Source organism: Chanodichthys erythropterus, chromosome 19 (genome assembly GCF_024489055.1).
Source record: "Chanodichthys erythropterus isolate Z2021 chromosome 19, ASM2448905v1, whole genome shotgun sequence".
NCBI lineage: Eukaryota > Metazoa > Chordata > Actinopteri > Cypriniformes > Xenocyprididae > Chanodichthys > Chanodichthys erythropterus.
This window is the reverse complement of record NC_090239.1, coordinates 26,785,296-26,811,365: the sequence shown is the minus strand read 5'-3', so window position 1 is coordinate 26,811,365 and position 26,070 is coordinate 26,785,296. Positions and strand designations below refer to the sequence as shown.

The window sequence follows — 26,070 nt, the reverse complement described above, 5'->3', positions numbered from 1 at the left end:
ATCCGAATCATGATTTGACACACTGATTCATTATGCTCCGAATCTTCCTGAAGCAGTGTTTTGAAATCGGCCATCACTAAATAAGTCGTTTTTTTTTTTTTTTTGCACACCAAAAATATTCTCGTTGCTTTATAATATTAATATTGAACCGGTGTACTCACATGAACTGATTTAAATATGTTTTTAGTACATTAATGGATCTTGAGAGAGGAAATGTCAGTGCTGGCTGTGCAGGCCTCACTGAGCCATCGGATCTCAACAAAAAATATCTTAATTTGTGTAGAACGACATGAGGGTGAGTAATAAATTACATTATTTTCATCATTTTTGGCTGAACTAACCCTTTAATACAGAATGGGGTAGTGGGCTGATATGTAAACATATGCTAAATGATTGGTCCCCGTTCACGGTCATTGTCAAAGGTGTGTGGGGGGTCGTGAAGGGCGCATTTACCATAGAAAAACGAAGCCCATCACAACCAATTTCCACGTGAACGCCAGACATCCCTGAACGTGCATCTGGGAAATGCGAATGTCTCCCCCTTCTCTGGGCTCTAACCATTTTGGTTGAATAAGAGGGAGCAGTGTGTGTTCCGGGAATAGCTTCTGTTAGTGGCTGCTGTGGAGGCCGAGGGGAGGCGGAGGTGAGGTGAACTAGACTACGCGTGAGCTCGAGTATGAGAGAGACAGAGGGGAGGGAGAAGGGAGAGAAACAGCCGCCTTCAAAAATGGCGTCTTCGAGGGAATATGACTAATATTATGAAAAAGCAGGCCTCGAGCTCGGCTTTCAAGCGAACTGCGCGGGATTTACGCTCAGCTTCAGTTTATTAAAAACGTCGAGTGGAAAGCAACCCAAAACGCGTGAAGGGAGCGGGATTTACTGAAAATACAGCAGCAACACCATCTTATTTTGATGCGTCGACAGGGCTAGCAGCTAGCTCACATCACAACATTGTGGGTGGAATTGAACGATTGCACTTGATATTCGCTCGCAATATTGTTACATGCGTAAAATGTAGCAGTTGTTCAACAGCCGATGCCCCTTGCTTGGTTGATGCATATTTCATACAACTAAAGTAAGTGGAGAAAGGGGAGGAGAAACAAGGGAAAGGACGTATACGGTCATATGCGTCCATCGGTAATTTATCGGTAACCAGGTCAAACCGAATTATTCGCAGCCCGCCAGGAGCATGGCATTATTTGATCTGATTTTAAATGAGAAAAGGCTGAAAAAGAGGTGAGTTATTTCGTTGGAGGTGGTCGGTGAACACCCCCTCTATCACGCACGCACTCATCTCCTCCCCTCCATTTCCCTCTCCCTTTTCAATATGCTATTTTTCACTCTTATGGACTTAGTCGTCTCTCACCAGGAAGAATGATTAAAAACTGACAACAGGACCGCGATCTTGCTGTGCAAAAAGTACTTTTGCACCGAAATCGTTCGCTCGCATCCAGCCAGCCGCGCGTATTGCGAAGCAATGGATAGAAATTACCCGGGAGCTGGGTTCGGTGATTTGGGCGCAGGAGCCGGATGGAGCTACGAGAGATCAGCCAAAGCAAGGTAAGCATGCAGCCATGCTGAAAATACAGAATGGTGTCCGCTGTTTGGGACAAAACACACATGCATTTGCATCTGACTCTGACGATGCATTTGCGTAGGATGTCATAAGGTATTAGTGTAGCTATTGTTATTCAAATAAGCGAGGGATTGCGTCTTTGGAAATTCAAGTGTGATTGATGGACTAATGTGCGGTTTGGGGAGGAGAGGGAAGAAAAAAGGTGGGGGGCGGGGTGAATTCTGCTCGCACGATTTTATTACAGATCCCATCGTAGATTCATTTAGCATCCCCAATGAATGAGGGGCTCGGGTCAAGTCTATTGAGAGCGAGATAGCAAAAAAAAAAAAAAAACTGCGCTTTTATTCGCAATGTTTTAAACGAAAAAATATACCATTTTAGAATCAAACGTAACAGTTGCACTGGAAAAGCATGTGCATATTCGTGGCATATTGATGCAACCGCGTGTTCAATAATGCCTCGTTGTTTAATAAATCGTGGAAACAATACTACGCGGCCTCTGATGATGAGGGGCCACAGTCAAACCCTCCATTCAGCTGACGCTAGCTAACCTCTTCGTGCTGTTGTCGCATGTTGGCCTACTACTATTCGAGCTAGAAAATGTTATAAAATTGATGTTGCATTGAAAATAAAACAGTAGCCATCGTTTCTGCTAAGATATATGCATAAGCTAACTCTCGCGCTCGTTCCTCTGAAGATGGGAGCGACCTGCGGTGCTAACAAGTTAGCCTCCGATGCTATGCTTACTGTCACCGATTTGGATATTCATTCCAGCCAACAAATCATTGCATAAACAAAAAGAGTTATTTTATTTTAAAATAAAAGTGGCATAAGCACTAAAGTACTTTATTGCAAAAATTCCAAAACATCACTACACAGATTACAGAGACAGGAAAGATAATAATTAGGCCAATAATGTAAATAAAAATAATGAATTCACAATATAGAACATGTTTAGAACAAAATTGTACTCGAGGAGAGCAGTGGCTGGTTTCTGAGCTTAAATCAGTGAATCTCAACCTTTTTTTTGAGTAATGGACCCCTGTCATATTTGGACCCATCCTCAAGGACCCCAGAATAAAATTTGCTTATTGGTATCATTAATTTCTTTGTGACGACCAAATGCAATAAAGTATAATTTACTACTATGTTAGTTGACTTGTCCTATATGTAGTCATATTGTCAGTTATATTATACATATATTATCATCTTCTTTTATGGGAACATGTCAAATGTCAAAATATACAAAATTTCATATTCAGATAAGTGATATAATGACCACCTGGTATTATGTCAAGGACCACTGTTTGAGAAACACTGGCTTAAATTAATATTTGAGATTTTTTTGTTTTGTTTTGTTTTGAAGTATAAATTCTGTCCAGGTGCCTTACAGACATTTCTCATGTCAATATCTGATAAGTTCAATGTTCTGAATGAGATCTTAAGTGGAATCGCTGTGGTTATCTTATCTAGATATTGATAAGATAAGTTAGGGTGTTGTATCACAGCCCCAGATATCTAAATAATAGGGGTGCACCAATATTAAAATGCTAGATATGATAAATCTATTTTTCTAAAATATTACAAGTTATTAGGCATCAAAACATTTTAACAGTACATTATAAAAACTGGATAACTATTCTTTTTGTGAGTCAATGAAAACAACAAAGAAACATTAATAAAGGACACTTTTTTTAGTAATGCACTTAATACATTTTATGGTATGATTTGCTTTTGACAGATGTTCAGGTTTAAAAAAAAAAAAAAGAGAGAGAATTTCTCATTATACTCATATATATGATTGTTTTTCTGATGCATATTTAACATATTATCCCCCGGTTTCACAAACAAGGCTTAAGCTAATCCCAGACTAAAATGCATGTTTGAGCTGTTTAAACTGAAAGTAATTTGCACTGACATGTCTTAAAATATGTCAGAGCCATTGTTTTGTCTCAAGATGCACCCTAGTAATGTTTTTTTCTGGGGTATGTTTATAAAAGCTACTTAAATGTCCTAATTGAAAGAAGGCCAAATCCTCGCTTAGCCTAAGCCCTGTTTGTGAAACGGGGTCTATGAGTTTTAAATTATTATTCATTCAGATTTATGAATTTTGTTCTAATTGTCAATTAGGGCTGGATGGTGATAGCAAAAATTATAATCACAATTACTTTTGGTCACTATTGAAATCACAATTATTTAAAATGATTACTGGTGGGTGATATGATCAAAGTCTTATTTCACAATACAAGTAATTTTAAATATCAGTGAAATTTCACAATTATTGGTACTAGGTTAACTAATGTAAGAAAAAGGTCCTCAAAATAATTACAAAAGACAAGTTAAACAGTCAGCAATACAATAAGAACAAAGAAACTAATTACAAACAAAACGGACAAATAAATACAACAGAATTAATTTTACGTTTTTACTTCCTAACAGTGGTATTCAGAAAAGTAATATCCTACAACAAAAAAATTGAATAATCAAATGTAAAATAACACACACACATATATTATATATGTATATATAATGCACTGCATAGTCTTACTGTATGTAAGCAATAAGGTATGAGAGGCTGTGCTGTATAGTGAATAAGTCACGGCTGAAGGGCGTTGTTAGGCACAACGTGAAGCCTGCAACCACTTCAGCCGTGACTTATTCACGATTCAGCACTAGTCTCGAGTACCCTATTGCTTTCATAAAACGGTTACCACACAATACAAATATTAAAGCCAAAAATATGTATCAGTGCAACTTTCATGAAGTAAACTCTCACTAAAAGCTTTCTTTCCGCTTGAAAAAATAGTCCCTGACCATGAACAGAAAAAGAAGTTACATTATCACACCATTAGATGGCGGCAAAGACTGTCTTTATGAGTGTGTCAGTCAGTAGCAAAGACTTTTACATTGAAAAGACCGAACTGTTGTGAACACGGAACAAAACACAACTGAAAAATGCTTTGACTACTGCTGCCGGTCACGGGAAAACACCTTAATGGTTCAAAGGACAAGATAATACATCGGACACTTTTTATTATGAACGTAGGACTGACCTGAAGAAAAATGCTAAATCTGAATGCAGGTAATAAACTCGCTCACTCGATCTATTTCTCACAACACTCTTCTACGTAATACAGTAAGCTTCAATGAACAATATCAATTGAGAACAAACAGTATCCGTTGCTAAGAGTGGTTGCTAAGGGTGTTGTGTAGTGATGCACAGAACCGTTGGGTGAAGAGGTCATAGTCGTGTTTTATCGTGAATAAAACACAGCTATCGACCAATCAGAATCAAGGACAGGAACTAACCTTTTTATAAGCATTTAAATATAAATTAATCCTTGTTAAAGCTACTCAAGTTATTCGTAGTTGTTACAAGTACTAGTTAAGTTATTCATTCAAGATGAATGAATAGCAGGTATATTAGGCTGCTGTCACTTTAAAAGCAAATGCACAGATCCAATATACTGTTACACATGCGTTTTTTTTTTTTCTCAGCTGTGTACATTTCCTTAAGACACAACTCACTGTGTTTACGTGAATACTATGCAAAATGTAATTTTGACATTTTTGTGCGTACACGTTTGGACACTTATCTGAAACCCATTTACTTATCCGAGTTTGGCTTCGATGCACATTATGTACAAAGAGAGATTACTTTAGGCAAACATATACTGTTTAATGGCTATGGTTTTACACTTGCTTCAAACATCATTGATTATTAATGCTAAAGTCACTGGTGATTTCTGTTCTTGTCAGCTTGGTGTATGGCAGCTCTAGATCATCGCATCCAGAGTCTGAACTTCTTCATCGTCAAGCCTATGCCACTCCCCATCCCCTGCAGGGTTATGCTACCAATCACCATCCTGGTGGGTCTGGCCAGGGTGGGGCTTGGGGTGCAGCTGGAAGGAGCCTGGGTGAGTGACACTACTTTGACTCCACATCTGGTTTGGATTCATTGTATCATGTTGACATGTATAGCTCCACAACACATGTGGGTAATGGAATAGCTAATTTTATTTGATGTATGCTCATCATTTATTGATACAGTGATTGATGTCTATTTAAGTAGTTATTTTTTGATGGTTGTGATGTGAAGATTCTTGCATAAGAGTGCACTGCATTCCTGAGGTTTTGAAGTGCAGTGTGCCCAATAGTAGCCTTTTATTATAGAGCTTATCACATGTTCTCTTCCTTGACAACCATGATTGGTTTGCAGCAAAGAATGTATGTCAATAGTACTAATAGGCTTGTCACAAACAACACCAAATTTCAGTAGTCAAATACCAATATCAGCCTTTTAAAATTATTTTTAAAAGTGAAATACTTTTAAAAGTGCAATATCCCTGTAATCAAGTAGTTGACAACAAGTAAACAAATATAATAATAATAATAATAATAAAAAAGAAACAAAGTTGTAGTTTTTTTTGCATTTTTCGGGTTTCTAACTATAGGATCAAGTATTCATTTAATGTTCAGAAATTAAAAAAGTTATCACATGCAATATACTTTTGACAGCTCCAGAGCTTTTACGAAAACTACAGATTATACTTCCGCACTTTTGTATCCTTGTCCACAGAGAGTTGATTGACGGAGGGTTATGAAATGTTATTGTAAGAGTGGGTCGTTTTTTTTATTATTATTATTTTATATTGTTTCCTGTGGTGCATTTATAATGTTAGTTTGAATTTTACATCAAGCATTGTCATAATTTAAAAATAAAAGGCCATTTTCTACCCTTATTTCTACCTCTGATTTGAATGCTCTGTTAGAAGGGGCATGTGAGACTTAAATGTAAACACCCACTGCTATGATTGTCTAACATTTTGGATATGAAATGTGGAACGCTCTCAAAAATTTTAACTATGTTTTTACTATTGATACTATTGATTGTAGCTTTATATTTAGATCTACGCCCGTCACATGAAAGGTTGCAAGCGATGAGGATTGTAGCACGTCTGTTGTCTGTTTCTGCACACAAATGCCTTCATTATAACTAACATGCAAACACAATGTAGATAAGAGATTCATTGAGCAGTGTAGACAGCATCATTTATTATAATGGTAGTTTAAGCGCGAGTCCTGAACTCAGTCAGTGATAATAAGGGAGTGTTCTTTGATAACTTTCTTTATGTAATTTAATCTCAGTTTAAATAATAGATTATTTTCATGCTACTAAGAGAAACTATGTGAAGTTGACCATTTAGTCACTGGCCTGATTTACTGACACATAAACAGCAATAAACAATTTTGAGACAAAGAACATCTGACTGTACGTAATTCATTACATGTCAGAAATCACTGATCACAGATTAGGGCATTAGAATTAACACGGTTCCTTACATGTTCTGGTATTACTTTCTGGTCCATATCTTACAGTAAAAGTCTGTTTGCAAAGCCTGTGGTGAAATTGGGTCTGGTTTACTAAGGAATACACAGTGAAATGCAGCGAACAAACAAATAATGTTCTACTGAGACATTCACATAGATGAAAATAAGCATTAGGATCATTACTAGCATTTAAGATCCTTTGGAAAGTAATGTTATTTTTAGTCCAGTGATGCTGTATCTCTCTTCTCATCTCACTAACGCCCCAGTGGGTGGGGTAGAGAGGCAATGATGTTGAAGTAGGTGTTGATCTGATTCTGCAGAAGAGGTCTTGTCATAATGTGACAAAATCTGAAAAAGTTGTTTTCAGAGATTGGTTTCAATTAAAGCAGTTTTTGGACTAGTTTTAGTTTTGAGTTCTGAAACTTACAGGATGTTTTTATAGTACAATGAGCTCTTACATGTCAAAAGATCAAGGAAAATTTGATTTCTCAATTCATGACCCCTTTAAAACCTAATTGACTGTTTACATTAATACCTTTCCGAAATATTTTCACCAAGAAGTGAATTTGATTGTTCATGTGTGCACCGTTCATCGTTCATTTGATCGTGCATCATGTGACAGGACATGGGTACCAAATTTAGTTGCTACTCTGTATTACCAATACTGTAGAGAGACTGGTATTGTTACATTTTCATTTTTATTGTAGTATCAACTGGGTACTGAAGCGCCAGTACTTTTGATATCACCAATAAAGAGTTTGTGTTGAATTAATGTATTTACCAAAATGGGCTCTTTACATGCTTGTTTTTCTTAGGTCTGTCTGGACTTTTTGATGCTGGACTTCACCATGCAAGTCCGTCAGGCCCAGATCCATCGGTTATGAACCTTATATCTGCACTAGAGTCCCGAGGTCCACAGCCACCACCCTCTGCCTCGTCCCTTCTATCTCAGTTTCGCACTCCATCATGGCAGACTGGTAAGATGAACTTGGTTGAATGGGGTTTGCACTTAGTTGAATGGGGTTTGCATAGGTGTCTCTTCTTTTTGAATAATGTACAACAAACTGAAATAACATATTTGATAAAAATTACATCAAGAATTTACAGTCCCTTCATCAATGTACTGAGTATATGGTGGAAATGCTGGTAAACTGTAAGTGCAGTCAGCCAGCACTGTCAACACTGTTGCTATAGCAACAACAATTAAAAAATGATAATTGGCTTTCTTGAAGCTGTTTAAAGCCATTTTCTTAGTCTTAGCCTTTATCTTTTCTTTGTTTTTTCTCCACATTTTAGCCATGCACACACCTGCCCCTGCAGAACTCTTCATCTCTGGTGCCCTTCCTGGATCTGGATCCTTCCCATCCTCTTCTGCTTTGTCTGCCTATCAACACCCAGCGCCATTCTCAGGGCGCTCCTTCCCTGGTGTGACCCCCTCATTGTCCTTACAGGACACGCCCACTTTTAGTCCCACATCCAATGGCCTCCTGTCACCCCATGATCCTTTACTCCACATCAAGACGCCTTCTCAGTCGAGCCTGGGCTTTGACCGTCTGTTGTCATCACAAGGTGCAGCTGCGGCTTACCGTGGAAGTCATGACCCTTCTGGAAGTGGGGTCACATCTGCTCAAGCCTCCTCTGCAGCCTCAGTTTCTGCCCGCCATATACAGTCTCATCAGTTCAACTTGTTGTCCTCCCAGCTTCAAGACCAGTCCTCCCAATTGTACAGTGCCTCTGTGTTTTCCTCTACCCCTGCTCCACCTCAGCCAACATCCCAAGAGCGGACAGTACCAAGGCAAGACAGTGTAATTAAACACTACCAACGTCCCTCTCCAGCACAAGCCCCCTCATCCACCCCTCACCCCCTGCAGCACTACCTCAGCTGTGGGGTGTCAGGATATCAGCAAGCCACTCATACACGCCATGCTGGCCTCTCTTGCAGTCCCCTGGGTGAACACAGTCCTTCCTCAGACCATAAACCCTCACCCAGGACTGAACAGTACAGACCGATAATCCAACCTTCTTATGGGTCTTCATCATCCACATCTACGGGTGGGCCTGGAAAGGGGACAAAGAGCAGCTCCAGCAGTGGTTACTCCTCTTCTGGGTCTGCATCCTCTTCTAGAACTCCCCACACACCACCCTCTGCCTCTTCTGCTTCTTCCTCATCTTCATCCTCTTCCTCCTCCTCTGCGTCTGCTAGTGCTCGTCAGTCTAATTCCATTCCAACCTCCACGTCTGCCTCTGCATCCTCTCGGCAACAGCCGCCAACCCAGACTGTACCTCCTCCACCCCAGTCACATTCCCAGCCCCCCCAGAGCTCCTCTAACTCCACCCAGCAAACCCTTCCCAAGTCGTGCCTCTCGGGTTATGGATCCCCAGTGGCTCCAGTCAAGTCATCGAGTGGTCTAACTGGCCAGACGCCCCCTCAACCACAACCTCAGTCTTTCTCTCCAAATCAGCCTCCCCCATCACACCTTTCCCAGTCATATGGGGGATTCAGTTCTCCGCAGACTCATGATCTTCCTTCAGCTAGGACCTCTGGAGTTGCTAAAGGATACGGGAATTTGGGAAGTCAGTCGTTTTCAGCAGAATCAGTATATGGGACTGATTCAGGCTATGGGTCTTTGCCGCCATCCTTAGCAGGTGCTGGAAGTCCATCAATGGGTTATGGTGCGTCAGGACACTCTCCTGCCCTTCTAAGGTCAGGAGCAAGTGGTGGAGCAACTGGTGGTAGTAGTAGTGGAGGCAGCACAGGAACTGGAGGCAGTGGTAGCGTGGGAGGTGGAGGAGGTGGTGGTGGATCTTACCACATCCCTGATTCCAGCCCATCTCCATCTGGCAATTCTGGAATCATCCGCCCTGGTCTGCATTCTCCTGCACCCTCACGACCTGCTCAGTCGCCTGTTGGAACAGGATCTCATAAATATTTATCTTCTGTTCTCTCACCTTCATTTCTGCCTTCCCCACAAGGGTACCCTGACACAAGAGGACCTCGATCACAACCCTACCACCCATCTGCTCCTCCCAAAACAAAGTCTGATAACAGCATACTTGGTGTAACAGAGTCTAGGCCACAGCAGGACGATGATGTTGATGATGACTTCCTCATCCAGCACCTTCTTCAGGCCCAGAGTCCAACTCCCCAAGCATCACATCACCATCCTCCTCAAAGCCATCATTCCTCACAGCCCACGCAGCAGCCTCCAGTCCTTCCTGCTCAGGATGGAAATAAGGGGCTTGCTTATGAGATGAGCAAAAGCTCAGAAGAGAGGTACCACCTTCAAAGTGTTATTCGAACACATAGTGCCACCTCTAATGCTGCTGTCTCTGGCACTGGAAGTGGAGCTGGACTGGACAGTCAATTGGAGATGTCCCTAAAGAAACAGCAACAGCACCAACAACAACAACAACAACATCAACAGCAGCAGCAACAGCAGCATAAACAACAACAACATCAACAACAACCACAGCAGAAGAGCAACAGAACTGTAAGTGATGGAGGGCGAGGGAGTTCAGATCAAACACATTCCCATCCTCACCATCATCATGATTCTTTAGGATCAGTGGTGCATTATGGGCGGGGTGACCCGTATTCCCAACACTCCATTCCTCAACACTCCACCTCCCACCATCAACACACTCCACATACACCAACGCACCCACACCTACACTCTCACCCACACATGGATCTTCAGAAAAAGCCTCAAGATTCAGGAGATATGGCTTACATGCGTAAGACACCTGATGTGCAGCAACATCACCATCAGCATCAACAGCAAACTCAACATCATCAGTCGCATCCACAACAACATCAACAACAATCACAGCAGCAACAGCATCATTCTCAGTCACAGTCGCTTATGGACTCTCCCACTGACCAGTCTCGCCAACCTTCTCATTTGCTGCAGTCTGTGCTATCCCATACCCGCAGCAAAATAGACCCTCAGCAACAGCAGCATTCTGTTAGCCAGCAGGCCCTTATGGATGCCACTGGGGGAGTTGTGTCAGCAGAGACCCATTCCCAGCCCCAGACATCCCAGCTCCAACTCCAGCTTCAATCCCAAGCTTTGGAAGCAGCTGGTCACTATGGCCATGGTTCTCAGCAGCAAGACCAGAGCCGCCCTAAATCTAACACAGTATCTCCACTAGACATGCTGGAGCATTCCCTTTCTCGGACATCTAGCCAAGAGGGAGCAATGGTGGATGAGAGGACAGGAGGTGAAGGAAGCAGGGGGAATTCTGGAGCAGCAACAGCAGGAAGTGTAGAAAGGCGCCAGTCACAGGAGCAGCAAAGACTTTCATCTCACCACCCAACGCAGCACCATGCCTCAGAGTTACATTCATATCTTCCTGAGCCAGACATGAGTTTATCGTCAACTTCCCATGGACACCACCTATCCCAACACCACCACCAACAGCAACAAGCATCACAAGGTCCTCAACATCCTAACTCCCACCATCAACACCCTCACCCCTCCCATACTAATCAGCAGAGCCATCATCATCTCCCTCCACAGGCCTCCTCTGCAGCTTCTCAGCAACAAGAGCAGTCTCACCCCTCTCATGCCTCCCAGATTCCTCAAGCTCAACTTGACCAGCATCAAGGAGAGCCCCACTTTGACACCAGAAATCCAGCAGCAAAATCAAATCAAAACCAAAATCAAAACCAACAGAGCCAGAGATTTGTTCCTTTAACATCCATCTGCTTCCCTGATTCTCTTCTCCCAGATGAGGACCGCTCGTTCTTTCCTGGAATGGAAGATATGTTCTGCCCAGAGGAATACAAATCCAGTTGCTCAGGAGGGACTGGGCAGGGTCAAGATGGGGTTGCATCTGGCCAAACAGTGCAGGAAGGAATGGAAGGGATTAAAACAACGCCTGGAGGAGGAGACAATACAGGTCCAAGTTATGATATGCTTGGCCATCACGGTGACCAGGGGTATGGGCAGTATTGCCATGATCTTTCAGAACCTGATAATGGAACCATGCATTTAGATCTTGACTCTTTGAAGACTCATGAGCTCCCATCTACTGTCAACACAGAGCAGCTTGGACTAATCCAATCTCAACCAGCCAGCCTTGGAATGGGGACAACTGGAACTGTTGGGGAAGGATCTGGTGCCAAAATGGGAGGTACTGGGGGATCTGGGTCTGGATCCGGGGGTCTGACCTCTCCAATTTTCTGTTCCTCTCGCCCAAAGAAGCTCCTGAAATCCAGTTCCTTTCATCTGCTGAAGGAGAGACCTGATCCTAACTCCTTGCCTAAGAAGAGCTATGCACAGGAGTATGAATTTGAGGATGATGAGGATAAGGCTGATGTCCCAGCTGACATTCGTCTCAACAGCCGAAGCCGACTTCCTGATCTGATACCAGACCTTGTGTCAAGTTGTCGCAAATCAAGTGGAGTGGGAGGGGGAACTTTAAGCCCTTTAATGGGTGATCTAGATTTTGGATACCCATCCCTTGGTCCCCCTCCTCAGTTGTTGCCACAGGATGGACCGAAGAAAAGAGGCAGGAAGCCCACAAAACCCAAACGAGAAGGACCTCCAAGACCACGTGGACGACCACGTATTCGCCCATTGCCAGAACCTCACCACTCTAGGGGTATGATGGGAGAGTATGGAACAGGATATGTTCCTGAAAGAGGCAGAGGAAGAGGAAGAGGGAGAGGCAGGGGTAGACGGGATGAATCCATGATGGACATAGATATAGCCAGTAAAGATCCAAATCAGATGTATCAGCAGCACATGCAGCAGCAAATGCATCACCAATCACAGCAGCAGACACAGCATCAGGAGCCAATCAAACCCATCAAGGTAAGCAGTTAAAATTTAAAAAGCTACTGATAAAATTTATAATATACTGTCTAAAAAAGTGAGTTTGATGTGAAAAACTTTTTTAGTCATTAGAAATGCACAAAATATCTGTTAACAGCCGATAGTAGAGTTTTTTTTTTTTTTTTTTTTTTTTTTTTTTTTTTTTTATCGGTATTGTTTAATATTGGATATTTAATTGTGTATGCTCATTTCCATCACTTTCCAGGAGATTTTCTATAATGTCTTATCTCCCTCTATTAGATTAAACTTCCTATTGGAACCATGTCGTCTTCTGATGCCTTGTTGCGGACAGACTCCTTATCAGGCACTGATCCGGCTCTCTCAGATGGTTCCCTTGGTTCCGCACCTTCTTTGGGATTGAGCCCTGGGACACCCGGAGTGCCTGACATGAACAGACCTCAAGACAAGAAGTCTAAATCCCAAGAGGTATGCAAATGTAGTAGGGCTGCCCGATTTGGGGAAAAAATCGAATTGCCGTTTTTCTGGTTAAAATTGCGATTTGTGATTGTAAAATGCGATTTTTAAAACAAATTAACAAGAAAATGATAAAGAACACCAGGTTAGTTGTGCCTGCTTGTAGGGCTGCACAGTTTGGCTCAATTTTGCCATCTTGGGTATTTTCATAAGAATAAAGTATATTAATGCAATGTTAATTGACATAACATTAATTACAGTATAGAATACTTCAAAATAATAGTGTCTGCCTCATTCTGTGATAAGAAGCCACTTCAGTTCCCAAAGTAAAGTTATTTCAAACACTCAATTGACATTATGAAGCGAGTTAAAAACTTGTAATGCACATCATAAGTGATTCAAACTCACAACGCTTGCATTTACTGAACCGATCAATCTGCTCTAATCACACAGGTGCTACTCGCTATGAAACACGTTGTGCATATATTTAATTAAACATAGTAACTTTTGCGATATCATAAGCGCACTAAGGCAGATCACGATTTTGGTTTTATATTGTTTAATTGTGCAGCCCTAGTGTATATAGTGTAGATTCTACAGTGTTGTTTGAGCATATTTTTGCATTTTTATCTAATCATAAATTTTGTCCTTTCATATTTAGTTGGATGATAAAGAGTCGGAGAAGACTGGCTTTGTTGCCTCATTTCTAGATTTTCTAAAGTCTGGAAAAAGGCCATCAGGAATGTCAACGGGCTCAGCTGACAGCGGTGGAAATGAAGATTCATCTCCTGGGAAAAGTGGAGGCATTCGGCCATTATCCCCTCAACCACCACCCCCGCCAGCTGCTGCAGCTGTATCTGGATATGGAGATGGGGAAAGTGATGGAGGACTGTCTTTGGGTGGCTGTCCTAGCCCATGCAAGCGCTTGGATGAAGAGCTGAAAAGGAACCTCGAGACTTTGCCCTCCTTCTCATCCGACGAGGAGGACTCCGTTGGAAAGAACCAGGACCTGCAAAAGAGCATCTCCTCAGCAATTTCTGCTCTGTATGACACTCCTCAAATCACCTCAATGCAGCCTTCTTCACTTCCTCCACCCCCTCCTCCCCCTCCTCCTGAACCACTGACACCAACACAGCAGCCACCAGCTCTCAGCCCTCAACCACCAATGCATACAAACCTGCCCTCACATACCCATACCCACTCTATTGAGCCTGCAAGATTGCAAAAAGAAGAGCAGGAAGAAGAAATGGAAGAAAAAGAAAAGGATGTAGATGAGGTAGTGGAGCAAGACAAGGAAGAGAAAGAGAAAGCCCCAGATATGGAGCTGCTGAGTGTCCCAAAATTTGGAGGTGAGGGTCATTTTTGGAAAGCAGGATGAATTAAGCAGCTTAGCATACACCTCCACACACCTGTGCTTTGTTAAAATAGGGCATTATTAATATGCATTTGAACACTTGTTTGCTGTTGGTTTGTTGAAACTGTAGGTGGTTGAAAATTTAAGAGTACCCTTCTCTCTTGCAGACTCGCCTAAAGAAGCCATTGAAGCCCAAGCACCTCCTTCTCTCCCACCAGTTTCCCCATCATCCCCTGCTCCCTCCTCCACCTCCTCGCCATCACCGCTTCCTCCCCTCCCCCTTCCATCTCCCCCTCCTCCACAGGAGGACAGTCCTTCTGCCTGTCAGAAGTCTCCACCACAGCAGTCCTCACCTCCACCCAGCCCTGTGGCTTCCGCTGTGCCTGTCCTCTCTCCTCTACCTCCTCCTCCTGTAGATCCCCCTCTATCATCTAGCCCACCTTCGACCAGTCCCCCTCCGGTACAGGAGTCTATTGCAGAGCCCGCATCCCCTGAAGAGCCTCCTTTGCCTCAAATTCTACCATTGCACTTGGCACAGAAACAGAGCGGTGCTGCCATTGTTGGAGAAACTGATGAAGATGAGAGTGAGAGTGGAGGCGAGGGTATTTTCAGAGAGAGGGATGAGTTTGTGGTGCGGATTGAAGACATTAGGAGTCTGAAGGTATGGCAATCCGTTTATATATTTATTCCAGTTTCTTTTTAGATTTTTGTCAGCATATGTATAATGCATATGTGCAGATATATAATTTGTATGTAGGTTTAATTTCGTGTTAATCTCATTTCTTGCTAGTTGGCCCTGCAGACAGGACGAGAGCCCCCTCCGATTTGGCGTGTACAGAAAGCTTTGCTGCAGAAGTTTTCCCCCGAGATTAAGGATGGACAGAGACAGTTTTGTGCCACTAGTAATGTAAGTCATGACACATCACACAATTTATAGGAAGCAGCCGTTTTCTACTTTGTTTACTCTCTGACTATGTTCAGCTCTTATTAAAACAGGGTGTTACATATGTGAATGGGATTATTTAGCCTATCAATCTACTACTCAAACTAATGTAATAACTGCAAAGCGATATCATGGCAACTATTCAGAACAACTTAGAATTGTGGCAGTAAGCATCACTCACATTTTCATGAGATCAATTAATGTTAAAATCAATTAACAATATTTATCAGCACATTAAGTTATGAACTGTTTTGTTTTTGACATTTGTATAAACTGCATTTTAAGTTGTCACTTTTTATAAATGTTGTCTCTTTTTTTTGTCCCCTTCTCCTTAATTTCTCTACTTCTTCCTAGTATCTGGGTTACTTTGGAGATGCTAAAAAGCGCTACCAGCGGCTGTATGTGAAGTTTCTGGAAAACATAAACAAAAAAGACTACGTGAGGGTCTGTTCCTGTAAGCCCTGGCACAGACCTACTCTTAACCTGAGGTATTTTGACCCCTTTTATCTGTCTTGCTGTCAAGTCAATGACTTCACAGAAAACATTTGAGTGTGAAGGCATCTCCTAAGGAAACTGGTTTGCGAAAGACTACCTAGGCACCATAGCATCATGTCTAATGATCTAGAAGAGATTCAAATTAGCTTTATTCATATTGAGTGACTTAAAGGAATAGTTCACCCAAAAATGAAAATTATCCCATGATTATATTTGCTCCCCCTCAAGCCATCCTAGGTGTATTTGACTATTTTTTTTTTTTTTTTTTTTTTTTTTTTTTTTTTTTTTTTTTCCAGATATCCACATAAAAGATATCCACATGGCTCCAGGGGGTTAATAAAGGCCTTCTGAAGCAAAGTGATAGGTTTTTGTAAGAAAAATATTCATATTTAAATCTTTATAAACTAAAATAACTAGCTTCCAGCAGACGGTCTACGCAAATTGACTTATCCCAAAAGAGTCGTCATCTGACCTGACACATTGATGAATGCGGAAGTGTGGAGGACAGAGCAAAACAAAACATCGATCACGAATTATAAGTCTAAAACAAGAATATTTTTAAAGAGAAATATCAGAGGATTTCGATATAAGATAAGAGGAGCTTTGAGTTTGTTGTCCAGCCTTATTTTTTTTTTTTTTAACCGCGAGAGTTAAAAAGCTTGCGCTACTCCTACACATTGCATGCATTGTGTAAGAAGTTACTCTTTTGGAGCAAGTCGACTTGCATAGACTCTGCGGTAAGCTAGTTATTTTAGTTTATAAAAGTTATAAATATGGATATTTTTCTTACAAAAGTCCATCGCTTTACTTCACAAGGCCTTTATTAACCCCCTGGAGTAATATGGATTACTTTTATGATGGATGGATGCATTTTTTTGGGGCTTCAAAATCTGGAACCCTATTCACTACCATTATAAAGCTTGAAAGAGCAAGAATATTATTTAATATAAGTCAAATACACCTTGGATGGTTTGAGGGTGGGTAAATGATGGGATAATTTTCATTTTTGGGTTAACTATCCCTTTAACTCCTTTCAGCTATTCCTTCAACACTATTTAAGTTTTTTTTTTTCTTTTTTTTTTGGTCATTGAACTGCCCTCACTGGATTGTGAGATATCTTAGACACATAATAGACACACGTATCTCTTAAAAAGCCCATCAGATGAAGTCATGTTAGTTGACTGGATATTACATGAACATTAAATTTGCATGTGCCTTTTTGCCGTATTGTACTACCTGTAAAGGTAGCATTTTTCAGGTTTCAGTGGAAAAAAAAGTTGCAGTGTAAATGGCTGTTTACAAAAGGACAATAACTATAAAGTTTATATTGTTTTAATTCTATGAAAAGAGTGAAGTCCACAAAACTATAACAAAAACAGTGGAACAATATTGTTGAAATCGCTTTCAGAAGGATTTTTTCCAGGTGATGAATGATAAAAACATTGATAGCCAATGAAAATCCACCCAGCTTGAGCATTTAAAGCAGCAGACACCATTACTGCAGTGGACGCTTAATAAACAGAACATAATTGTCAAAAATAATTGGTATGGACACTAATATAGTTGTAATAGTTACATGATGTATTAGGGTAGGGTATTTTAAATGTTTTGTTGTGCACTGTTGACATGCTTAATAATGGTGTCATAATGATCTAGATCACAGCAGATCATTTCAATAAGGCGTATATTTGCAACCCTCCTGTTGTCTTTTTACTATTTAGGAGGCAGTCTCAACCAGTCCAGAAGTTAGCCCCGCCCCCCAATAACCAGACTCCCTTAGAGAAGGCTGAGAAAGACAGAGAGAAGATTAAGGAGCCACGTGAAAGCCGAGAGAAAAACAACATTCGGCCAAAAGAACAGCGGGACAGAGAAAAGGTGCTTAAAACCAGGGAGAAGGAAGAAAAGAAAGAGAAGGAAAAAGAGAAAAAAGCTTCACCTCCACCTCCGCCACCTTCGAAGCCTGAGAAACGGGCAGCAGTGACAGAACGAGGGAAGGTGAAAGAGGAGAAGAAGGGCGGTGCACAGGAGAGGAAGACGGAACGCTCTGCAAAGCCTCAGCCACCAAAGGTGAAGGCAGAGCCTCCACCCAAGAAACGCAGGAAGTGGCTGAAGGAAGTACCTTCGTCATCAGAATCAGACTCCTCAGCAAGTGAGGATGAAAGTGAGTTACTTTTATCATGTGTTTGTCATGCATTAAAATAAACCAAAAAAGAACTGCACACTGCCATTGCTGCTCTCAGAATTTAATAAAAAGACAACGTTTCGACCAAAGAGGTCTTCGTCAGGTCAGGCAAACAGTAGATAGTGACAAAATGGCAATTACTTCGCAAAGTAATTGCCATTTTGTCACTATCTACTGTTTGCCTGACCTGACGAAGACCTCTTTGGTCGAAACGTTGTCTTTTTATTAAATTCTGAGAGCAGCAATGGCAGTGTGCAGTTCTTTTTTGGTTTATTTTGGAGTTACTTTATGATCGAGCACCTGCCCTGAGTTTAGTTGGGATGTGCGCATTTTTTCTTTTTCTTTTTGTCATGCATTAGCCAAAATGTGCAGTGTATGTTTCTAATGTGAAAAATTCACAATAATTTTCTTGAATTATTTTTATCAAGATTTTTTAAATTATTTTTTTATTTATTTATACATACAATTTGGAATAAAGATATATGTTGAAGCTATATTCATATATCATTTTTGGATTATGTTTATATGAATGACACTTTGCAGTACTGTAATGTGAGTAAAAAAAAAAAAAATTGATTATTAAAAGTATATTCATATATAATTTTTAACTCTAAAATCAAAAGAAAAAAAATAGGAAATTATATTTTGTTTAAAAAAAAAAGAGAAAAGCCTATATTTGTAACATTAAGATTTTTTTTGCATTGTGACGTTATTTACATGACTTTATATTAGGGATGCACTGGGCCGAAACCGAAACTGAAAATGTATTTCTTATTTTAAATTAGCTTATTTTTGTATAATTGTATTAATATCAGACTTTTTAATGAAATTCAATAAATTTAATGATGCTGAATTTAAAAATGCAAACAAATAAAATAATATATATTTTTTTTATTTGTAAGTAGTCCTTTTTTCCCTGAACATAGTACAACCATACTGAAACTGTGACCCTAAAACTGTGATATAAACCGAACCATGAAAAATTTGAACCACTACACCCCTAGTGTGTGTATGTATGTATATATGTATATGTGTGTTTTATATAATGGTATATATATGTTTTACTGCATTTAATTTATGCCGATTTTAATAAAAAGAAATTGCATTAGTCATTTTTTTTACAGACAATACTTTAAGGTACATTACTGTAATCTGAATTTGTGCGGGGAATTGTGGAAGGCATAATTGTCATGAAAATAATGCTTTTACTTGCTGGTCTTAAATATACACTTCATTTTCTTTGTTAAATATGTATTTTTTGACTGCGATTCAAATGTAAAATAACAATTTTTAAACAAAAAAATCAGGTCACGTGACACAAAATAGTAGGCAGTGTACAGTTATGATAGTGAATATAACTTGACATGTCTCTGTCCAGCAGTCTCAGTAAAAGCTGGCCTGAACACACGTGCGATGCGTGAGATGTACCGGAGCTACGTGGAGATGCTGGTCAGTACGGCGCTCGACCCGGACATGATTCAGGCTCTTGAGGACACCGAAGGTAAACAAATATGATTACCTCCCAGACAAACTGCAGTGCTGTCGTTTTCAAAACATGAGATGAAATTCACCCTTCCTCTTGGATTATTGGATATTTCAGATGAGTTATATCTTCCTCCAATGCGCAAGATCGACAGCCTTCTCAGTGAGCAGAAGAGGAAGCTTTTGAAAAGAGTCAATATGAACTCACAGCACCAGGTAACTCTCACCTTTTTATTTGTGATTCTTTTATTCGATTGCTTCATTAGTCTTTCATGTCACTTAGCAACAGGCATCATCATCATGGTCTTTCAAACAATGTTTCCAGCACCAGTTTTTTTTTTTCAAGGACTTCATACAATAGGTTTTTCCCTAAATTAAATGTACTTAATCCTTATTTTTCGCATTCTCTTCATCCATAGATTATAAACAGAATATAATATACAAAAATAATTCAGACTACCGATTTTTATATAAATAAATACAGCCTGTAGGTGGCAGCCTTGTTATGACATGATGAGAAACTAAAATAATAGCATTCTACTGCTAATTTAGAACGCTGCAATAACTTACCTTTCACAAGTTACTGTATAATTCTTCATCCTTTAGAGACTTTAGACACTGGTTACATTTTGTATAGCACGTTGCTGCTGTATATTCACAACAGAGAGACTCGCATATTAATTTACACATTTTATCATTTCAGAAGCAAATTGATCTTGAATGTGGTTACAAAAACAGCACAGTAAAGCATTAAACTCGCCTGATTCTGAGCAGAGCATGAGCCCTGAAGCATCTGCAGCATAAAATACTAATCTACACAGGGCAATCTGTTACGTAATGTGATTTGGATTTGAATCATTCACTGTGTTATTGTGAACACAAGCTGAAAAATCACAAGTGTGAAATGAAATATAAGACTTTAAATACTTTTTCCTAATCATGTATTTGTTTCTTGTGCGTTCAAACCATCTACACATTCTTTTAAAATTTTAAGCACTTTTTAAACACTTTTCTACAAAACAAGCTGATTTTCCATGTATTTCAGAAGTGACATTTCTAAAAGATAAATTCAAGCACTTTAAAGGGATAGTTCACCCAAAAATGAAAATTTGATGTTTATCTGCTTACCCCAAGATGTAGGTGACTTTGTTTCTTCAGTAGAAAACAAATGATGGTTTTTAACTCCAAACGTTGCCGTCTGTCAATAATGCAAGTGAATGGGAACTCTATCAATAAGAGTCAAAAACACTTGCATAGACAAATCCAAATTAAACCTTGCGGCTCGTGACGACACATTGATGTCCTAAGAAATGAAACGATCGGTTTGTGTGAGAAACCGAACAGTATTTATATAATTTTTTACCTATAAACACCACTATGTCCAACTGCATTCAGCACTCGTTTAGTGAGGTCTGATCACGCTCTGACAACGGCAGTGATGTCTAGCACTCATTGAAGTATAAGCGCGAGACATCACTGCCGTTGTCAGAGCGCGATCAGACCTCACTAAACGAGTGCTGAACACAGTTGGACATAGTGGTGTTTTAGAGGTAAAAAATTATATAAATACTGTTCGGTTTCTCGCACAAACCGATCGTTTCGTGTCTTAGGACATCAATGTGTCGTCACGAACCGCAGGATTTAATTTGGATTTGTCTAAGCAAGTTGTATTTACTCTTATAAAAGAAATTCCCATTGGCCCACATTATACGACTGACAGACTGCAAAGGTTGGAGTTAAAAATCATCATTTGTGTTCTACTGAAGAAACAAAGTCACCTACATCTTGGGGTAAGCAGATAAACATCAAATTTTCATTTTTGGGTGAACTATCCCTTTAAGGACCTCATGCAAACCCTGTAAAATCCATTCTTCTCTGAATGTCCTTCTGTTCCTGCTCCACAGGAAGCTCTTCACACGTTCCCTCAGATAACAGCGGAGCCCCTGGACTCGGCAACGGTGAGGGTCAGACTGGGTGGAGAATGCTACAACCGCAAAACCCTGAACCGCATCAAAAAGAGTGTTTCCAAACCACAGGTGATCAAAACGTGCATTTTTCACAGTAAACAGTCACCCTGATACTGAAATTATGGCACCATTCATTTTTAAATTTAATTAATAGAGCTGTCAATTTGTATTTAATTCAAAGTTTGGGGTTTGAGAATTTTTGAAATTATAGAATTAATGCTTCAGCAAAGATGGATTAAATTGAACAAAAGTGTCAGTTTTTAATGTTAGATTTCTATTTTAAATAAATGCTTTTGTTTTTAACTTTGTTCATCAAAGAGTCCCAAAAAAATACATCAGTTTCCACCAAAAATATGAAGCAGCGCAATTGTTTTCAACACGGATTATAATAAGAAATGTTTCTTGAGCAGCAAATCAGCATATCAAAGTGATTTCTGAAGGATCATGTGACACTGAAGACTGGAAATTCATATGCTGAATATTCAGCTTTGCATGACAGGAATAAACAAAATGTTTAAATATATTGAAAAAGAAAACAAGTTATTTTAAAATGTAATAATATCTCATAACATTCCACTGTAAAGTGAGTTATTCTCTATATCAATAAACACTATTTCTGAACACCCTGAAACTTCTGGGAATGAACATGTCACAATATTCCTAATTTAAGTAATTCCCAGCCAAAGCATATGCAAAAACAAGGGGCGGAGCCTGGTTGAGTTACTTGGAGTGTGTTTACATGACAATGATGCACTAAAATGGAAAAGTACAAATGAAAACTATCCTGTTCACACAGATCCGCAATAATGACTAAAAACGCTGCATTACATATACCACACAAGTAGTTTGCAGTGTCACTTTGTAAAGAAAGACTATGTGTCTGAACATACACGTTGTTTTACAGAGCACTCCCATCAAACACACATCTTATTTTAACAGTTTATTGCACTTATTTCCCTATAGCGGCTAATAAATCAGAAGTCTCCCACATTCACAGAAAACACGTTGAAAAAGATAAGGTGGATAGACTAAACGCATAGTACGCATGTGGAAGACATCACCATTTTAAAGGTGCCATTGAACGTTTTTTTACAAGATGTAATATAAGTCTAAGGTGTCCCCTGAATGTGTCTGTGAAGTTTCAGCTCAAAATACCGCATAGATTTTTTTTTAATTAATTTTTTTAAATGCCTATTTTGGGACATCATTAAATATGAGCCGATTTAGGCTGCGGCCCCTTTAAATGCTCACGCTCCCCGCCCACGGAGCTCACGCTTGCCTTAAACAGTGCATAAACAAAGTTCACACAGCTAATATAACCCTCAAAATGGATCTTTACAAAGTGTTCATCATGCAGCAAGTCTAATCGCGTAAGTATGGTATTTATTTGGATGTTTATATTTGATTCTGAATGAGTTTGATAGTGCTCCGTGGCTAAAGCTAACATTACACACTGTTGGAGAGATTTATAAAGAATTAAGTTGTGTTTATGAATTATACAGACTGCAAGTATTTAAAAATGAAAATAGCGACGGCTCTTGTCTCCGTGAATACAGTAAGAAACGATGGTAACTTTAACCACATTTAACAGTACATTAGCAACATGCTAACAAAACATTTAGAAAGACAATTAACAAATATCACTAAAAATATCATGATATCATGGATCATGTCAGTTATTATTGCTCCATCTGCCATTTTTCACTATTGTTCTTGCTTGCTTACCTTGTCTGATGATTCAGCTGTGCACAGATCCAGACGTTAATACTGGCTGCCCTTGTCTAATGCCTCTATCATGGGCTTATGCAAATATTGGGGGCGTACACCCCGACTGTTGCGTAACAGTCGGTGTTATGTTGAGATTCGCCTGTTTTTCTGAGGACTTTTAAACAAATGAGATTTATATAAGAAGGAGGAAACAATGGAGTTTGAGACTCTCTGTATGTCTTTTCAATGTACTGAACTCTTGTTATTCAACTATGCCGAGGTAAATTCAATTTTCAATTCGATGGCACCTTTAATAGATTCACGTTATTTTGCAGTTTACACAGAGATTACAATTTTGCACAAACAAAAGTTTAAGTTTTCAGGCCACCAAAGCGCTGTTGTCAGGTAAATGAGCGGCCAAAACACATAAAAAGTTTTCCATTTTAGTTGTCGTGTGAACAGCCCCTTAGTAGTGAGTTCTTGCTATTGTCCAAGAGACGCTGTGTTTTCCACCCCGGATCTAACACTGTTATGGTCATATAAATTTAATTTCTGAAACGCCCTCAAATCACAACACACTGTTCCAGCCGACCAATCAGAGCACACTTTTCAGAAGGAGGGGCTTCACAGAGACAGAAACTAAATGGAGTGTTGCGGACAGACCGGGAAGAGAGGAGCTGCAACAATGTCAAATATGTGGAAAATAATGTCCAACCATGAAAACCTACTCTAGTAGACCCCAAAAACAAGACTTTGTAATGGCCTCTTTTAAAACTTTAAATCCATCAACAACCTTAATAACTAATCGGAGCAATGTAGAAAGTGTGATAGATTTCATATACTAACATGTCACCACTGTCTCCTCCAGGACCTCAAGTTGTCAACAGAAACATGCAGAATCTACAGTCTCTACCATTCACTGCATCATTATAAATATCATACTTTCTTACACTGTAAGAAAGAGGTAAGAACTACATTTCCCACAAGCAGCTGGAGTAAACAAAAGCGTACGTGAAAGCACTAATAAATTCTCTCGTCTTTTGCTTTTTAGACGAACACTATAGAGCAGGCTTCAGAAGATCCTGGACAAGAGGAAGTTGTTCAGCAGTGCATGGCCAATCAGAGCTGGCTGGAGACGCTCTTCAACTCCTTCTTAGAGCTGATGGCCCTCAGCACCAAAGCTTGAGAGAGAGGAAAAGAAGGGAACGGGGAGCATAAAAAAGGAGAAATGTTGAGAAATCAAGGAGGCCTCGATGTACAAAGAAGCTGGATTTATTGTTGCCTAGCTCCCCTGCCCTCCTCTTTGGTTTTACAGAAATTCTCTTTTAAATGGCTCTTACACAGCGGCGACAGAAGAGGAGCAGGTTGCCGCTGGCCAATAACTTTATTAACTCTTTACAAACGTCACCGGGGCCGCAGGCCCGGTGCAGGATCCCTCCTGAGAGTTCAGACGAAAGGATATGACCAAACTGAGATCACCTAAAATGGGCTGACCTTACCGAATTCACTGAATGGTACACAGAACCATGGAATATACTGTGTGGAGTCTTTATACTTTTTGAATTGACTGATTCATCGTGGGAAGTAACTGACAGGAGGAGTTCGCTTCACGTCGACACTAGGAGGAAGTCTGTTACTGAATTTTACACAAATAATTTTTTAAGACGATAGCAGTTTTATTCTGGCTTTTTTTCTGAAACGAGAGCGAGTGAAGGTTCTGTTTTATAAACGAGTGCAGATCCGGAAAGCTGACATGGGAAGATGCGTGCAACGACATGTGATGACATTCAACGCTTTAGTCTACACACGTGAAACAAGTGAGCTAAAGTAATACATTTTTATTATTTATAAAGACATTTTTAACAGGAGTTCGCACATACTATACAAACAGTAATGCTTCATAACGGTTAAAATAATGTTTGATCAGATGTTATAAATGGATCTTATTGCCACATTCTGAGCTGTCTTCCTTTTTGCTCATCGAAGGTGGGTAGATACAATGGAAAATGTATTATCGTTTTTATCTGTTACAGAAGAGAAAAGAAAGAACAAACTATTTCAAGCTACGCAAATGGTATTATTCCAGTGCATTCTACGGGAAAAAAATCAAAAGGAATTGAAAGTGAGAGCGAAGCATCTGGTTCCCATTAGGGAGGGATTATGTATTAGTACTATTTAAAATGGAAATTTGTTTTTATTTGTTTGTCTTTTTGTCTGTATTCTGAGTATTATTTTGGAACAATCTAATACTGTGCTTCTTTCAAAAGTAAAGCCTTTGTGTAAATATTGTACAGCTCTTGACAAAAATCTCCCGGTTCTTCTGTACATGGACTATCCCTGTATTTGACAAACAAATAAAACCGTCAACAACTACTTGGTCTCAAATAAGATATGCTTTTTTTCCTCGGGTTTTACACTTTGGTCCAACCTTTGTGAATTAATCAGAAGTCGGATCTTTCTCTCTCTCTCATTTTTGGCTTCCGCAGATCTTTCTTCCCTAAATGACTTTATGCAAAGGTTAGTACTTTCCTTTGAACTTTTGACCACGACTTCATTACACTTCCCCTTTTTGCTGTTATTGTTATTTTTCTGCTGTTTTACATTTTATGTTCTCTTTATCTTCTGTTTAGGCCACAAAGCAAGTCTGAAGTAATTGCTTTAGGTTGCAGCAGGGTATTTACAGCCTGGAACTTTTTTGGAAAAGTAAAAATGCCTAGCTAATGATAAATGGTCCAAAATTATTTGGGTTATTTTCAGAAAATATAACAAGAAATTACAG

The 26,070-nt window shown here is 39.8% G+C and overlaps 1 protein-coding gene across 3 annotated transcripts; it reads left to right on the top strand.

Moving 5' to 3' along the window:
- The first annotated feature begins 681 nt into the window (after positions 1 to 681).
- Positions 682 to 25,678, top strand: prr12a (proline rich 12a). Of its 3 annotated transcripts, none has more exons than XR_010892599.1 (16): positions 682 to 1,560; positions 5,336 to 5,493; positions 7,723 to 7,884; positions 8,204 to 12,726; positions 12,988 to 13,173; positions 13,823 to 14,510; positions 14,683 to 15,176; positions 15,306 to 15,422; positions 15,813 to 15,946; positions 17,675 to 18,114; positions 19,514 to 19,636; positions 19,736 to 19,833; positions 21,522 to 21,653; positions 24,160 to 24,255; positions 24,343 to 25,108; positions 25,325 to 25,678. XR_010892599.1 is itself a non-coding variant. In XM_067368668.1 (16 exons), exons 2-16 carry the CDS (start codon positions 1,478 to 1,480, stop codon positions 24,475 to 24,477), a joined length of 7,569 nt encoding a protein of 2,522 aa, XP_067224769.1. In that variant the 5' UTR covers positions 682 to 1,236; positions 1,370 to 1,477; the 3' UTR covers positions 24,478 to 25,678. The 3 variants fall into 3 exon arrangements, 2 of the variants coding, with proteins under 2 accessions (XP_067224769.1, XP_067224770.1); XM_067368668.1 differs by having other exon boundaries at positions 682 to 1,236; positions 1,370 to 1,560; positions 24,343 to 25,678; XM_067368669.1 differs by having other exon boundaries at positions 19,517 to 19,636; positions 24,343 to 25,678.
- The last annotated feature ends 392 nt before the right edge of the window (positions 25,679 to 26,070 follow it).

What these genes read in the sequence shown, in the direction of transcription:
- prr12a (XM_067368668.1), top strand. Translation starts at nt 1,478, where the DNA reads ATGGATAGAAATTACCCGGGAGCTGGGTTCGGTGATTTGGGCGCAGGA. An exon ending in GAGAGATCAGCCAAAGCAAG is followed by an intron (nt 1,561 to 5,335) that starts GTAAGCATGCAG and finishes TGTTCTTGTCAG; the next exon opens with CTTGGTGTATGGCAGCTCTA. An exon ending in ATATGAACTCACAGCACCAG is followed by an intron (nt 19,834 to 21,521) that starts GTAACTCTCACC and finishes CCTGCTCCACAG; the next exon opens with GAAGCTCTTCACACGTTCCC.